The sequence below is a fragment of the Geotrypetes seraphini genome, chromosome 17 (assembly GCF_902459505.1).
Source record: "Geotrypetes seraphini chromosome 17, aGeoSer1.1, whole genome shotgun sequence".
In the NCBI taxonomy this organism is placed as follows: Eukaryota; Metazoa; Chordata; class Amphibia; order Gymnophiona; family Dermophiidae; genus Geotrypetes; species Geotrypetes seraphini.
This window is the reverse complement of record NC_047100.1, coordinates 27,296,454-27,313,978: the sequence shown is the minus strand read 5'-3', so window position 1 is coordinate 27,313,978 and position 17,525 is coordinate 27,296,454. Positions and strand designations below refer to the sequence as shown.

The 17,525-nt window shown below is 45.7% G+C and overlaps 1 protein-coding gene across 2 annotated transcripts in view; it reads left to right on the top strand.

Annotated features, from left to right (window-relative positions):
* The first annotated feature begins 15,919 nt into the window (after nt 1-15,919).
* The window catches only part of RYBP (RING1 and YY1 binding protein), a 37,842-nt gene continuing 36,236 nt past the window's right edge, over nt 15,920-17,525 (top strand). The window contains exons 1-2 of one of the 2 annotated variants that reach the window (XM_033926145.1): nt 15,920-16,535; nt 17,241-17,366. In XM_033926145.1, coding sequence (XP_033782036.1) covers nt 16,510-16,535; nt 17,241-17,366 — 152 coding nt within the window. In that variant the 5' untranslated portion in view covers nt 15,920-16,509. The remainder of the gene's footprint in view (nt 16,536-17,240; nt 17,367-17,525) is intronic. The other variant, XM_033926146.1, reaches the window with a different exon arrangement.

The window sequence follows — 17,525 nt, the reverse complement described above, 5'->3', positions numbered from 1 at the left end:
TTAGCCAAGTAGCAGCCAATTCTAATGCCTGAATCACACATTTAGGCAGGCCAAGATAAAGAGAGTTACAATAATCAAACACAAGAGTCAGTATAGCAGCAATAACAGATCGAAAATTATCAGCAGAAAGGCAATCCTTCAACCTTATCAACAGGCACACCTTGAAAAATGCCTCCGACACCACAACCTTAAGCTTCGGCTTAAAAGACAAAGCAGAATAAAATACACTGCCAAGGCATTTACGCTGACTAAAGTACAGGAAGTTTAACATCACCAAAGAGGATTTCAGGTGGAAACGCATCCAACTGGCTCCCAAGTCCAAGACACAAATGAGTCAATATTACTCAAGTTTCGACTACTGCTGTTTTTGGAATGTGGCAAGCCCATGCACTGATGCATTTGTCAGCGTGGGACAAATCCTCTGTTAAGGTCATACTCGGATGGTATTTATTTTTTTTTTAATTCAATTTCTATCCCATCCTCCCCAAAGAGCTCAGAATGATTGAAAGTTAGCTTTGCATATAATTGGATCGATTTGAGGCATGCTCCGAGAGGGTCTAGTTCAACAGATGTGAGGAGGACATTAGTTTGAGAGTTACGGACTGTGCGGCTGGAGGAGGACGATGGTGGTATGAGAGTTCAAGGAGGGTCCAGGGGGTCTCCTGACACAATGCTGAACAGCAACAGCAGTGAAAACTTAATGGCAGTCCACATTTAGAGGAATGAAGGTAAGGCGGAATTGAAATAATAAACTACAAACTATTTAAAACAGGATCTGTTGTTTATCTCAGGAGAATCCATTGGAGCCACCGGATCCATCCTTTACCTTGTTCCAGCACGAATTAAAAGCATACCCAGAATCTAGTAAATCAGAGGATATTCTGAAAGCCTGATTGGGTGGGAAGTGCCCAGGTTAGGTTTGGGAATCACTGAACTAGGCTACAAATGAGGGGAAAGGTGGAGGCAGCAGCCTGAGCTCTATAGGAGGGTGGCTCAGGAACTGTGAGGCCACCCGAGTGTTGAAATTCAGGGAATGATATAATGAGAAACAGGAGTGAAAGAGGCAGGGGGCAGTTTTGCCCACTCCCTACCTGCTCAATCTTTGATTCATGGAGAAAGATGGTTCCTTCTAAGTACGAGCCATACATTTGACAGTCAGAGGGGAAACCAAAGCAATCTAAATCGCCTAGGTGATTTATTTACAGGAGGAGTCCTGTGGATACGCTATCGATGAGAAGTCACAGGTCAACCTGCTTCCTCCAGGGTAACCCAATTCCTGCGGTGTGAAGACAGCTTAATCTAACATTCTCTTGCCACTAATGGCCCAGTGGAACGGCAAGGAAGCCTCATAAAGCCATCCAAAAATAACACTATAACATCGACTCTAATATTTGCTGCATTAGAATTGCAGGAGCCTTTTTCTCCTAAGAACAGTCATGAAAAGTTTGCTTTCCAGGCAATTCTGAAAGAAGCGGACCCTTGCAGCCCCTTTAGTTTATCACACTCTCTCTTTTCTTCCACCTGTTTTTCTTGGTAAAGAAGAGAGTGAGGCTGCCAAAAGAAGCTACAATAGAGTCAAATCTTTGCAGGACACTGCAAAAGGTCTGAAGATCTGCAGAGCACATATTCTGCCTCTCGGCAGGCAGCCTGCTCTCTTCTGGTAAAGTGGAAAAAGTCTTCGTCTGTCCGTCCCCCTCCCTCACCGCCTGTGTGCAGTTCTGATACTTTCCTTAAAACACAAACCCCAGAACTACAGACCCCATAAAGAACCAGAGCAACCTATTTGGTTTGACCTAAGATGAAGTAGCAACCTTTACTTCTCCTGACTCTGAAAACTCAAAAAAGTAAAATGTCTTCCTATGAACTATCAAATAAAGTGGAAAAAAAGTCATGTGAATCCTTATATTACTTGAAAGTGACTTTGATCCACTGGTGTCAGTTGCTTTTCAGTGTTTGTAGCTGTTCTCCCCAAGGCTTCAAGAATCCATCACTGCTTCACAGCTCAAGATAAAGTATTTGTCCCTAGATCATTAGGTTACTTCCCTGGCCTCCCTACAATATGTCATATCTGACTCTTTTTTTTGTAGAAAACATGTTTATCCAAGTATGGTCTCTTATCCCATCCTTTCTTTTGTTCAAAGATTGGAACTTGAAACCAAAGAGGGTTGCAACCCATCTGCCCAGGCAGAAACTCAACCTCAATGGAGAGGCTCTGGGTGAAAAAAACAGTTGACTCGCTCATTCCCAACCTGTGGTATAAAATGATTCTGAACTGTGAATCATGTCTCCTATTGGCTCTGTTCCCCTGCTTTATGGAAAGGCTTCTTCTCTTCAATCTCTTTAGTCAAATTGATGGTTGCTTACTCTTTCAAAAAGTACAAAGCCTAGGGGATATGTCATAAAATTATTAACTAGCACTTTTTTATTTTTTCATTTAGTGCACAATTAATTTCTGGAAATCATTGCTGGAGGATGAAGTAAAAGCAGTTAGCATAAATGGATTATTAAAAAAGGGGGTTTGGACAAGATCCTAGAGGGAAAGTCCATAAACTTGTTATTAACCAGGTAGACTTGGGGAAAGTCAAGGCCACAAGCAGCAGAAGAAATTCCTGAAGGAAAGTCCATAGTCTGTTATTAAGACATGGGGGAGGCCACTGCTTGCCCTGGATTGCATGGAATGTTGCTGCTTGGGTTTTGGGTAGGTATTAGTGACCTGGATTGGCCACCGTGAGAATGGGCTACTGGGCCGGGACAAAGGCGCACCCAGACAATTGAGCACAGCGCGGAGGCGCGCACCACAGAAAATTACTGTTTTTAGGGCTCCGACAGGGGGGCGTGGGGGGGGGACCCCCCCACTTTACTTAATAGAGATTGCGCCGTGTTGTGGGGGGTTGTAACCCCCCACATTTTCCTGAAAACTTCACCTTTTCCCTGTTTGTAGGGAAAAAGTTAAGTTTACAGTAAAATGTGGGGGGTTACAACCCCCCAAACCTCCCACAATGCCGGCGCGATCTCTATTAAGTAAACGGGGGGGCTCCCCAACAAAACCCCCCGTCGGAGCCCCTAAAAACAGTAATTTTCTTTGGCGCGCACCTCCATCTTGCGCTCAGTTGTCGGCGCGCGCCTTTGTCTTTCGCGGTGTTGTCTATGAACCGGGCTTGATGGATCACTGGTCTGACCAAGTAAGGCTATTTTTATAAGAACATAAATATTGCCACAGTGCAGGAGTCTTTGCTAATTTTCTAATATTGGGCCTCTTTAGGTCCAAAAGAACAATGTTTATGTTTATTATATACTTGACATCCGCTAGTGCAACAGGTCAAAGCGGCTAAAGGCATACCAACCAGTATCTGGCTGGGTCACATGCAGAACACAGGTAGCCCCTCTTCAAACATGGGATAAATGACCACAAGGTAATGTAGACAAAAATTAAACTGAAACCCTATGATGCCAGACTCTGAATCAATACCATAGAAATAGGAAAAGATTCATATCCTCCTATATATACCCCCCTTTTACTAAACCTCGATAGCATTTTTTAGTGCAGGGAACCACACTGAATGCTCTATGCTGCTCCCGATGCTCATAGAGTTCGTATGAGCGTCGGGAGCTGCACGGTGCATTCAGCGCAGCTCCCTGCGCTAATAACCGCTATTGCAGTTTAGTAAAATGGGGGGGGGGGGGATAGTTACTCCTGGCAGAATTCTGCACACAAAAAAATTCAAAATTCTGTGCACAAAATTAGCAAATTCTGCAAGCTTATTTGTCAAAATTTAGACAATATTTTTTTACTAATTATTCTATTTAAAACATTTCAAATAAGATGGTTTTCTTCTACCTTTAGTCTGGATTTCTATTTTTCCATCATGTTGGGTTCTGAAATGGTTTTCCCTCACTACACCTGCTTCTGACATATAGATCATTCCTTTTTCTCTTTTCTGCCTCTCTTATCCTTCTCCTCTTTTTCACTTTTCAGCTACCTATCAATTTTCCATCTTCTCTCCTATTCCCCAGTTCATTCCTTCCTCAGTCCTCTGCTCCCTTTCATCGTCAATGTACCCCCCTTACCATATTTCTACCCTCTGTAATAACTATCCTCACACCCATTTCCTTACCACCTTCTCCTCCCCCTCAGAGTTCTACAATTCTCAGTCTTCCAATCCTTATAGCCCAGAATCTGCTCCCTCTTCCTACCCTCCCCACCCTCATAACTAAAATCTCCTTCTTACCCCCATGTCCAACACCTCTCTCCATCTCTCCCACCATGCATCATTCTCAACCTTCTTCCCTTCCACTACCATATCCAACATGTCGTGTTTCTTTCTCACTGTCCATCATCTCTCTCTCCCCCTGCCTTGTGCCCTGAGTCAAATTTCTTTATTCCCCTCCATGCACCATCTTTCTCTTCCTTCCCTCCATTATCATGTGCAACATTTCTCCCTTTCCCCTCACCATGCATATTTCCCTCCCCTCCCGCCAGCATCTTTCTTTACTCTCATCCCTCCCCTTCCCTTGAACCAGCAACTTTCCTTCCTCTCACCCCTCCCCTCCCCTCCCCATGCCAACATATTTTCTTCTTCCCCTCCCCTGTACTCTCTTCTCCCTAGTAAGGCTTTCTTCATCAGGTCGCAGTATCGGCAGTGATTCTCACATGCTGCCTGCAACTAACCCGGAAGCCTCCCCTTTGCCACAGAGACTTCTGGGTTAGCGACAGGCAGTGTGTGAGAATTGCTGCCGATACCACAACCCAATGAAACAGACGCCATCAGAGATTCTATGCAGGAAAAGGTAATTCTGCATGACTCTGTGATTCTGCATTGTGCAGTCGCACAGAATTCCACCAGGAGTAATATAGTGCAAAATAAAAAAGACAGCAGATGTAAATTCTGGTGCAGCTTCAGCACCCTGAGGTGGTGGGTTCAAACCCTACACTGTTCCCTGTGACCCTGGGCAAGTCACTTAATGCTCCACTGCCTCAGGTACATTAGATAGATTGTGAGCCCACCAGGAAAAATGCTTGAAGTACCTACATGTAAATTGTCTTTCATGTAGCTGTATAACTACAAAAAGGTGGTATACAAGTCCCAATCCCTTTCCCTAAATGAAAAATAAAATCATTTTTTGTACCTTTGTTACTGGTGATTTTATTTTTACAATCATCTTATTTTCAGTCTCTCATTTTGCTTCTATCTTTGCTCTGTCAGGGCCTCCTGTCCATTTGCTATTTTTTCTCTTCTCCTTTCTTCTTCACTCTATATTCATCTTTGGCACTGATCCTCCATGTTCAGCTTTCTTCCATTTTCTGCCTTCTCAAATCTGTCTAGTTTTCAATTTCTCCCCTCCATCTCTCCTTTTCTCCCTTCCATTTATGTTCAAAATCTCCTGCCTCTGTTCCCTTCCCCTCCATCCATGTGCATTTCTCCTCTCCATCCATTTGCAGTATCTCCCTTATTTCTTCCCTCCCTCTTTCTCCATCCATGTCCAGCATCTCCCCTATTTCGAGCAACTCTTCCTTTCTTTTCCACTTCATGTTTAGAATCCCTCTGACTTTTCCCTTCATTGACAACTTTCCTGACTCCCCACCTCCTTCACATCTAGTTCTACTCCTGTTTCATTCACCCTTGGTCCAGCATTACCCTTACTTCCCTGTTTCTTGCCCCAACTTTGTTGATTGTACTGAGAACTTTTAAGCAGTCCCTAGAAATGCAACTTGAAGAAACTTGCATCAGAATGTAGCAGATGGTGCTCCAATATGCTTCCATTTTTCTGTGTCGGTGCACTAAGCGATGAAATGAACACTAACTCTTAAGGCAGCCAAGAGTTTTGGTGAAACGAGGGCCCTTATTGGGGATTTCTAATGGGACTCTGTTGGATTGTGTTTGAAGTTGAAGACTGACATTGAAAACCGACGGCAGCAGAGAGTTAATGGACTGTGTCCTGAATGAGCAGATAAGTCTGTTTTTTGTGCATTTGGAAGGTTTTCCCTTTAGAGATTGAGATGTGGTTTATTGGTGCAGTATTTTTATCCCAATGAAGTGACTTGAAGTGGCTTTGAATTACTGGATGTAAGTGGCTGCTAGATTTTGTTTGATGCTTTTTTCTCCACCTATTTTCTTAACCTGCATAGTCTCTGGTGGGGTCCCTCCAGTGGACACTTCAAAACAATTTGATACTTTCTTTCACTTTAATTAGTACAGTGGTGCCTCACACAACGAACTTAATTCGTTCCAGGAGCAAGTTTGTTATGCGAAAAGTTCGTTATGTGAAACGCGTTTTCCCATAACAATACATGTTAAAAAAAATAATTCGTTCTGTAGCATAAAATATGCTAAGATGACATAAAAAAAGATAAATTTTTTGTTATTATTTTTATTTAGATACATCTAAAAACATAATTGTTTTTTAAAACAACACACATTTTTTAAATTTAAAGACAGACTAAGTAGAGTCTAATTTTACAGTGAGAGAGGGCAGAGTCTCAGCGGCAAAAACTGGGACTTAACTGTTCGTTTTTTAAATGCCTGCATGGTTGAAAATGTTGTCCATTTCCTTGGGCAGATCATTCTGTCTATAATACTAGTTTATACTTATTACAAAATGGTCTTAATGGATAAGCTTTTTTTTTCCTGTTTCTTTCAATATGTAAACAGAATGCCAATGGTGAGAGAGAACAAAGCTGTTATTTTTCTAGCATCGGGGAAGCGGCGAGAGTAGCTCCGCCCCCCCCAACGCATCAGCAGTAGGCGCCGGGTCCCTGCGAGCCAACGGTCCGCCACTGCACAGGGAGCCAGGCGGAGAGAGGGCAGTTAAGCGCAGTGCCTGCGCGGAAGGATGCAGCTCGGGCGACTTCGTTGTGTGAAACGAAGTTCGTTGTAGGAAGCAAGACCTGAAGTTCGTTGTGCGCAGCGTTCGCTGTGCGAGGCGTTCGTTATGCGAGGCACCACTGTATATTGTTATCTCTATATATTTATGTGTGGAACCTTTATGGGGCACATTGCCCTAGTGCTTTGTTCAATTAAGCATATTTTAGAATAGTTTACAGGAGCTCAAGTACAGGTAAAATGTTGGATCTTCGCCTAGCTGTCCTCTTAACTTGATTTCTAAGTGATGCCTTTTGGTCTTGGTGCTGTAGCTTTCTCATCATGTTCGAGGCGATACTTGCCTTTGTCAAACAGCAAAGCCACTTAATTAGACAATTAATCTAATTATCTAATTTAGTGAAATGGCTGACAGCAATTTCACTTAATTAGACTTAGCCCGTTAGTGAATCCAGTTAGGCAACGTGACTTCTTTCTTTAACCCTTTCCAATATCTCAAAAATTAAGGGCTAGATTCACTAAGCAAACCGATCATGTACCGATCAGTTTGCGACCCGATTTTCCTCCGACCCGATTCACTAACCTCTGTGCTGATACGATTCCGATCTGTGCATGCAAATGAGGGGAAACGGCTTGCAAAGTAGGAAGGTCGCGATTCACTAACAAAATTCAGGCATACCGACTGGGCTGGCCGATCCAAAAACAAGCGACTGTGAGGACCAGTCGCTTGTGCAAAAACCCTGCTCTCAGGCCCGATTCTCCTGCCTTTTTGCCACCCTGCTCAGCCCTGACTATCCTGCCTTTGCAGCCCCTATACTCGCCTGCTCTGCCTCCCTTCTCTGCAGCGCGAGCCTGTGGTTTTAACCCGCTTTAAAGCCCGGGGGTTAAAACCACGGGCTCACAAGTAAAAAGTAAAGTAAAAAAATAAAACAGCACGGACAGCAAACGCATGCACAGACCATCTACAGGCAAGGAAAGATGGTCTGTGCATGCGTCGGGTGTCGTTCAGTAGTGGTCGGTGGGGGCGTTCCTCCGATCGCTCCCATTTGAATATTGTCCTGTCGTGAATTGGTCGGCCTGCCACAGATTGGACACTGATTGGGCAGGTTAGTGAATCAGGCTCTTAGATGTAGCTACGTATCGCTTATTTCTCTGCTATTGATGTCAATACAGGGACGCACATGTATTCCTGCCTGGGGTCCTGTTGATTTTTTTTGGATACATTGGTTGGGGCAATGCCTATTGGATGGACATTGTAAAATCATTACACGTATGCAATCTATTCTGAACTGCCAGAGTGGCCTACCCCCCTTCCACCAAATTCCCCGCCCTCACCCCCACCTTAGATTTCAACATTTCCAAAATGATTTGGGGGTGCTGAAAAGAGTACAAATTATCATGTGTTTTTCTTGAGGGATATCCTGAAAACCCAACTGACTGGCAGGTTCATATCTCCCTCCCCCCCACAACAGGCTTAAGAGCAACTAACTTAAAGTCTCTTCTTTAGTTGTAGCACCGGAGAAATGGTTATTTAACAAACCCCGCATATTAATCTGCTGCAATCCCACATACTAATCTACTGTTGTAAAGATGTGCCAGGAAAAAATCCTTTCAGCTTTGCCAGCATTTTGCCAATAAAAAACCATTAACTAAGCAAGAAACGTTTCTCGCACACTGAGGGCCGGATTCAGTAAACAGCGCCATGCGTATTTTGCAAATTGCACTTAGCACAGATCTCATAATTAATGTGGGGGAGGGGGGGCTGAATTTACGCCTGCTGAAACCTGGTGTAATGCTGGCCTCCAACCTAAGACGTGCAGTTATAGAATAATCTCATATCTACGCCTATCTCCTTTCCCTTTTGAGTAGTGCACTATGAAATTTAGGCACAAATATTAGAAGATAGGGACTGGGCAGATATGCACTCAAATCCTAAATTTTGCCAATTAACTCCAATTGTTTGTTTACACCTCATTAAGGGGTCCTTTTACTAAGATGTACTGGAACGTGACCTACGTTGTTTAGCACATGTGGGTTTCCCGTGGACCAAGTCCACTTGAAGCACAGCTGTAAAATGGCTGAGACGTCTGCTTTCCCATTAATGGCCATGTGCTAATTTCCTAATTAGCGCATGACCATTAGCACATGAGCCCTTAGAAAGATGACGGCAGAAAAGGGCCATAGCCCATCAAGTCTGCCCACTCTATTAACCCACCCCAAACTATTCTCCAAGGGGTCACTCACAGGTGGCATCACCTCTACACTACCCTCGTAGAGATTCGACGTGGGCATCCCATTTTTTCTTAAAATCTTGTATGCTGCTGGCCACGATCACCTGCTCCGGGAGTTCGTTCCAATGGTCTACCACCCTTTCTGTGAAGAAGTACTTCCTGGTATCCCCATGAAATTTCCCGCCCTTGATCTTCAGCGGATGTTCTCTTGTGGCCGAGGGACCTTTGAGAAAGAAAATGTCGTCTTCCACCTCTATGCGACCAGTGATGTACCGCCACCTATTTTGTAGGTGGTAAGGGATCCTGCGTGAATCAGCGCACAGCAATGCCCACATACTAACCAAAATCTATTTTTTTAGCACATGGGTAGCATGCACCAATACCATAGTAACATAGTAGATGACGTCAGATAAAGACCCGAATGGTCCATCCAGTCTGCCCAACCTGATTCAATTTAAATTTTTTTTATTTTTTCTTCTTAGCTATTTCTGGGCAAGAATCCAAAGCTTTACCCTGTACTGTGCTTGGGTTCCAACTGCCAAAATCTCTGTTAAGACTTACTCCAGCCCATCTACACCCTCCCAGCCATTGAAGCCCTCCCAAGCCCATCCTCCACCAAACAGCCATACACAGACACAGACCATGCAAGTCTGCCCAGTACTGGCCTAGTTCAATCTTTAATATTATTTTCTGATTCTAAATCTTCTGTGTTCATCCCACGCTTCTTTGAACTCAGTCACAGTTTTACTCTCCACCACCTCTCTCAGAAGCGCATTCCAGGCATCCACCACCCTCTCCGTAAAGTAGAATTTCCTAACATTGCCTTTGAATCTACCACCTCTCAACCTCAAATTATGTCCTCTGGTTTTACCATTTTCCTTTCTCTGAAAAAGATTTTGTTCTATGTTAATACCAGAACTACAATAGAGCGCAACCCACAGTGATACAACTTTTAATCTGTAGTAAGTACTTGTAGGGTTTACTGAAGCTTAATATAAGGGCCCTTAACTAAGTAATCTGAACACACATCTGTCCTGGGTGACCTATAAAGAATCCAGGGGTGAGTGAGGTTATTATGCACCCTTTTATCAATGTTTACTGGAGTATTACTGTATTACAGGGGGAGGAAAGGCAATAAGTTCTACAGTAAATTAAATTGCATTGCTGTTATGTTAATTTTGTAGAGATCATTGACTCACAGATTTTTTTTTTGTTTTTTAAACCAAAACACCACTGGCCTCACTTAGCTCATTACTGTTATAGTAATTGTTTGCGACACTTGCATTGTTGGTAATTGGGATGGAACACAATTAGGAAATCATGTCCGTTTGCCTCGTATGCAACCATTGGCAAACTGAGCAGAAAGAATGTCTAGAACCTCTGTGTAGAGAATGACACGGGGACAAATTTTTCCTCGTCCCCATGGGAACTCATTTTCCCGTCCCATCCCCGCAAGTTATTCTCCTGTCCCTGCCCCGTTCCTGCAAGCTCTGTCCTCGTCTGCACAAACCTCAAACACTTTAAAATCATAAGTGTCCGAGGCTTGTGCGGTTAAGGCGGAGCTTATAGGAATGGAGCGGGGCCAGGGACAGTGACAAAACTCGAGGGGACGGGGAAATTTGAGTTCCTGCAGGGACTGGGACAAATTTGTGCCCGTGTCATTCTCTATTACCACCCTTCATCCCACTAGTGGTCTTTCTCTGCTGCCAACAGCCTTTCCCCCCCCCAAAAAAAAAAAAAACAACAACAAAAAACCCTCAGGAGACTTACCCTGTTGTCTGTGCGCCTCCTGACAAGAAAGCACAGTTACTTACCGTAACAGTTGTTATCCAGGGACAGCAGGCAGCTATTCTCACAAGTGGGTGACGTGATCCAACGGAGCCCCGATGCGGACGTCTCACAAGCAGTCTTGCTTGAAGAAACTCGAAGTTTCGAGTCGCCTGCACCGCGCATGAGCCTTCCCGCCCAGCGTAAAGCGCATCTCCTCAGTTCAGATAGCTAGCAGAGAAGCCAACCCAGGGGAGGCGGGTGGGACGTGAGACTAGCTGCCTGCTGTTCCTGGATAACAACTGTTACGGTAAGTAACTGTGCTTTATCCCAGGACAAGCAGGCAGGTATTCTCACAAGTGGGTGACCTCCAAGCTAACCCAAGTGGGATGGTGGGAGAGTTGGCAACTTAGGAGAATAAATTTTGCAATACTGTTTGGCCAAACTGACCATCCTGTCTGGAGAAAGTATCCAAACAATAATGAGAAGTGAAGGTATGAACCGAGGACCAAGTGGCAGCTTTACAAATCTCCTCAATCGGTGTCGATCTGAGGAAAGCTACAGAGGCTGCCATCGCTCTGACCTTATGGGCTGTGACTTTACTGTGAAGGGGCAATCCAGCCTGGGCATAGCACAAAGAGATGCAAGCCGCCATCCAGTTGGAGATGGTACGCTTAGAGATAGGATGTCCCAATCTGTTTGGATCAAAGGAGACAAAAAGTTGAGGAGCAGTTCTGTGCGGTTTGGTGCGTTCCAGATAGAAAGCCAAAGCACGTTTACAGTCCAGAGTATGACGAGCTGATTCTCCATGATGAGAATGAGGCTTTGGGAAGAACACTGGAAGAACAATGGATTGGTTGAGATGAAATTCCGAGACAACTTTAGGAAGGAACTTTGGATGAGTGCAAAGAACCATCTTGTCATGATGGAACACTGTAAAAGGTGGATCCGCAACCAATGCCTGGAGCTCACTGACTCGACGAGCAGAAGTGAGGCCAATGAGAAAAACCACTTTCTAAGTGAGATACTTCAGATGAGCCTTGTCAATGGGTTCAAATGGAGGTTTCATAAGCTGAGAAAGAACAATATTGAGGTCCCAAACCACCGGAGGCGGTTTGAGAGGAGGATTGACGTGGAAAAGTCCTTTCATGAATCTGGAAACCACCGGATGAGCAGAGAGAGGTTATCCTTGAAGAGGCTGATGGAAAGCAGCAATTGCACTAAGGTGGACTCGTATTGAAGTAGACTTGAGGCCAGAATGAGAAAGGTGCAAAAGATAGTCCAAAATGGAAGATAAGGAGGAGTGTTGAGGCTCCTGATGATGAGAAAAACACCAAGTAGAAAATCTAGTCCATTTGTGGTGATAGCATTGTCTAGTAGCAGGCTTCCGTGAAGCTTCCATAACATCCCTCACAGCTTGAGAAAACTGGAGAGGAGCTATGTTGAGAGGAACGAAGCTGTCAGGTGTAGAGACTGCAGGTTGGGATAAAGCAGAGATCCCTGATGCTGCGTAAGCAGCGAGGGAAAAATTGGTAGAAGGTAAGGTTCTCTGCTGCTGAGCCACCGAGGAGCAATCAGAATCATGGTGGCATGGTCGGACTTCAGCTTGACCAGAGTCTTTTGAATGAGAGGAAATGGAGGAAACGCATACAGAAAGCGATTCCCCAATCCAGCAGAAAAGCATCTGCCTCGAGGCGATGAGGAGCGTAGATCCTGGAGCAAAATTGAGGCAGCTTGAAATTGTGGGGAGCCGCAAAGAGGTCTATCTGAGGCGTGCCCCACAGATCGAAAATGTGATGAAGGGGCGTGGAATGGAGAGTCCATTCGTGAGGCTGCAGAAGACGACTCAAGTTGTCCGCTAAGGCATTGTCCGCTCCCTGAATGTAGACAGCTTTGAGGAAGGTGTTGTGGCGAATTGCCCAATCCCAAACTTTCAGAGCTTCCTGACAGAGGAAGGCCGATCCCGTGCCTCCCTGTTTGTTAACATAATACATGGCGACTTGGTTGTCCGTGCGAATGAGGACTACACGGTCGTGAAGCAGATGTTGAAAAGCATTGAGAGCATTGAAAATCGCCCTGAGTTCCAGGAGATTGATGTGGCACTGGCGGTCTGTACTGGTCCAATAGTCTTGAGTGCAGAGACCATCCAAATGAGCCCCCCAAGCGTAAGTCGAAGAGTTGGTCATGAGAACCTTCTGATGGGGGGGGCGTGTGAAACAGTAAGCCTCTGGATAGATTGGAAGAGAGCATCCACCAGTGAAGAGACTGTGTCAGAGCAGGAGTGACCTGGATGTGTCGAGACAGAGGGTCGGAAACCTGCGTCCACTGAGATGCCAGGATCTACTGAGGAATTCTGAGGTGAAGTCTGGCAAAAGGTGTCACATGTACTGTAGAGGCCATGTGGCACAGAAGAATCATCATGTGTCTCGCCGAGATGACACCAAATGACAAAGGCGGAGAAGAGCTTCCAGACGCTGCTGAGTTGGATAGTATCCAGAACAGTTTCGATGAATGGAAGAGTCTGAGAAGGGTGAAGATGGGATTTTGGAAAGTTGATCTCGAATCCCAGACTCTGCAGGAACCAGATAGTCCGCTGGATCGCCAGGGTGACTCCCTGAGATGTGGAATCCTTGATGAGCCAGTCGTCCAGGTAGGGAAACCTGAAGACCATGGTTCCTGAGTGCTGCGGCCACCACTACCAGGCACTTGGTGAAGACTCTGGGTGACGAGGCCAGGCCGAAAGGGAGAATCCTGTATTGAAAGTGCAGATTTCCCACCCGAAATCTGAGGTACTGACGGGAGGCTGGATGGATGGGAATGTGACTGTAGGCCTCCTTGAGATCCAGAGAGCATTGGGCATCTCTCCCGCTGAAGAGGGGAGGTTGTTGGTTGGCAGCAGGAAAGAATTGGCATCTCTCCCGCTGTAGGGTGGGGTGTCGCCACCACTGTTGGGGAGGGGTATTGCAATGCAAGGGGAGAGAATGAGCATCTCTCCCAGTGTATCATAACACAGTTTTTTAGCAGTCTCTGACCCTGCCATGCCGGAGTTTAAAACAGTGTGGTCATTGTACCGGCACCCCTGGACCACTCGCTTATTTTTGTAGCTAAAAGCCGACGCCACTTTTAGAAAATTGATCGGCAATTTTTAAGAATCCACGGGAGGGCTCATTTCAATGTTGAAGAGCCCATTTGCATGTCATTATCGGAGACTGCTAAAAATCTCGCTAAAGACAGAGATAATCCGTTTTGATAATCCGCCACTAAAATGCGTGCAGGCTAAACTGTCAGAAAACAGTTTAGTGACGGCGTTAAAGTTTTGAGAACCTGGGCCTAAGAGCGGTATAGCAAAGGAGAATAAATAACTGATATCGATTTACACCTACCCACATAGATCCTGCAATATCACTACGTGCTTCTTTTATTACTGTCTTGTTTTCTCTATCACTCTCCTATTTAAGGGGATTTAGTGTAGATCTCTCTAGTAATACCTCAAGGCAATTTACTTTCTCGTGGGTATCTCTCTGATCTAATGGGGAGGGGGGAATTTGCCAATGGCTCAGGTTTTTACAGGCTCTTTCTGAGAATCACAGGAGTCCGCGGCCAGTACATATTAGGAAAGTTCAGGAGATCTCCGATATAGTGGTTCATAAACCTGTCCTGGGGTAGCACCAGCCAGTCAGGTTTACGGGATATCCTAATAAATATGCATGAGGCAGATCTGCCTCATTAGGGATATCCCGAAAACCTGACTGGCTGGTGGTCCCCCAGGACAGGTTTATTAACCACTGCTCTAATACATAAGGTGCATTCACCTGAAATCAGCCAGAGGCTCCTTTTCGTACCTTACTGGATCTGATTATACACTTCACCAGAGGACATTACAAGTAGATTGTGCTAGTATCAGGCACCCTTCCTCTCCTTGCATTTATATTGTTTTATCTCGATGTATTTTTTTGAAACCTTAGGTACTTACCTTCCCCCATGATGTTAGTCTTAAATTATGTAATACCCCCTTGTCTAAATTTGGTGATAGGTTTTTCTTTCTCAAAACAAAATAAACCAACAGAAACTGCAGAACAAAGGCGAAGCAGAAAACCAAAGCAAAACTGCAGTGGGATGTACAAGGTGCAGGAATTTATTCAATAAAAATCATAAACACATGTATAACATACATAAAATCAATCTAGTAAATATATCCAAAAACTGGTCCTAGTATTCATACGGACTGGACCCGAAAGTGTTTCGAAAAACACTTCTTCCTCAGGGGTCCTAGATGATGGTATGTAGAATATCAAAACACCAGATTGGGAAAAAACCAAAAGCGCCTTTACAGAATTTCACACTTGTTCTGTCCGATTTTGCTTTTTTGAAACACGGACCGTGTCGGGTCCCCATGAACACTAGGACCAATTTTTGGATATACTGTATTTACTAGATTGATTTGATGTATGGTATTATACATGTTATTATTATTTTACATCTTTGTACATCCCACTGCAGTTTTGCTTTGTTGTTTTGTTTGTTTGTTTTTTTTTCTGGGGGGGGGGGTCTCCCTTTTTTTTTTTTGTTCAAAGTTTTATTGGTTTTATGATAATACAAACAGCAATACAATACAATGTGAAATTGCTTCACAAATTGTAAACCGCCTAGATATTCTTTTGTGATAGACGGTATAGCAAGAGATTAATAAACTTGGAAACTAAAGGGAATTTTCCCCTTCCCCAGTGACCTGACCATGGGAAGAGAAATGACTTAACAGTAATAAAGAGAAATAAGACATTGAAAAGGGCAACTTAATCGTTTCTGACCAGTTCTCGACGTTCTTCTTCAGGTCCCAAATGCTCCGACTTCTAGCCCTTTATTTCGTTTCTGCTCTCCCCTCCCAACGACACTTTTTTTTCGTTTCCCCGAACCGAACCGCAGCCTAAACTCGATTTCCGTCACGTTGCGCGCCTTTCGCTCTCTCTCTCTCGAACCACGCTCGCGACGGGCATCGGGCGCTAATCCCGCGAGGACACCCTCGCACTCGTTTCGTCGCGTGCGTTCGCACGCTTCCTCGAGCCGCCACCCCCCCCGCTCTCTCCCCCCCCCGTCGTGCCAGACTCGAGCCACTCTCCTCCTCTCGCTGTCGCGCAGACAGACACCCATGCCAGCACGAAGCTGGCACACCTTCCTCTCAACCCGCCCCTCCTCCTCCTCCTCTAGCAGCACACTCTCCCCCCCTCCCTCCAGCGCCCGAGACTTTTAAAGCCTCCGAGGGCCGCGAATGGCTGGCGCCGGCGGTGACGCGCCGCCGCGGCCACGCCCACCCCCGTCAGTCGCTCGGCGCTTCGGCGACTGGAACCGTGTGTGGAGACAGTTAGCGGCGGCGGCGTAGTCGCCGGGGGGGGCTGCGGGGAGCGGGGGGGTAGAGGAGGCGTCGCACCCGGGGAAAACCCCCGGTTTTTTTGTGTTTTTTTTAAATTCCCCCCCCCCACTCTTCCTCGCTAGTGGATTCGTCGCTGTCTTCCGTTTTGCAGTCGGTGCGGAAGCCTTTTGTTTATTTATTTATTTTTGTTTTGTTTGAATATTTGGTGTGTGTGGTGTTTGTGCGCGTTCGAGCGAGTGAGCGTCCGTGTGTGTGTGTGTGGACAGCGCGCGCGTGCGTGTGCGCGCGGTGCTGGTGGGAGACCCGAGGATTCGATTCATGAACCATGGGCGACAAGAAGAGCCCGACCAGGTACTGGCTCGGCGCGAGGCCTAAATTTCGCCGTCGAGGGAGGAAGGGGGGGGGGGGGCAGAGCCGTCCGCGAGCCGGAGCCGTCCGAGCGCGCCGCTCGGAGGACTTCTTTTTTCATTTTCTTTTATCATTTTTTGGTTCTGTTCATTATTATTTTCTCTACGGTGGTCGTTTCGTGTGTGGGGCTGGTTTTTTTTTTGTTTTTTTTCTTGTTGTCGTTCCTCACAGACCGACGGTGTCTCCCCCGTGTGCCAGGGCGATGCAGCTATGGCGGCTCGGGCTTCTCCGCTCACACGCACACACTCTCTCTCTCTCCAGTCACTTTCAGACAAAGGGAAAATTTACAAGGGGCACGCCTACACTGTTTAAAGTAAAAAAAATATATATATATATATTAAGGAAAAGAGAATAAAGCCAGAAATAGGCGGCCGGACTGCGCGGAGAGAGCGGGGTCCGCGTTCAGGGACGGTTTCTTTTTTTTTTTTTTGGTGGGGGGGGGGGAGGTCGCAAGCTTCAGGATTTTTTTTTAAGTCTGCGCCTTTCCATAGACTTTTTAAGGGGGGGGGTGTTTCGGGGAAATCGGGTGGGCAGCGCTCTCTCGCTAAAGAGTGCGGAGAATTGATTTTGATCGCCTGTATTCATTTTCTTTTCTCTCTTCCCCCCCCCCCTTCCTCCTCCTTTTTTTTTTTTTCCATTCCCTTCAAGGCCAAAAAGACAAGCTAAACCTGCGGCAGACGAAGGCTTTTGGGATTGTAGCGTCTGCACCTTCAGGAACAGCGCCGAAGCCTTCAAATGCAGCATTTGTGATGTGAGGAAAGGGACGTCTACGAGGTACAGCTAAAAACACCAGCCCAAGCTACCTATTTAAACACCCGCATCCCTATTAATAGCCCTGTAACTTGTTGATTGAAGCTTCTCGGGCGATGGTTTTTGTTCTTGCCACCCAGGAGAGGGTTTCGATCGTAGGTTTTGCTGAATTTTTTCCCCAAG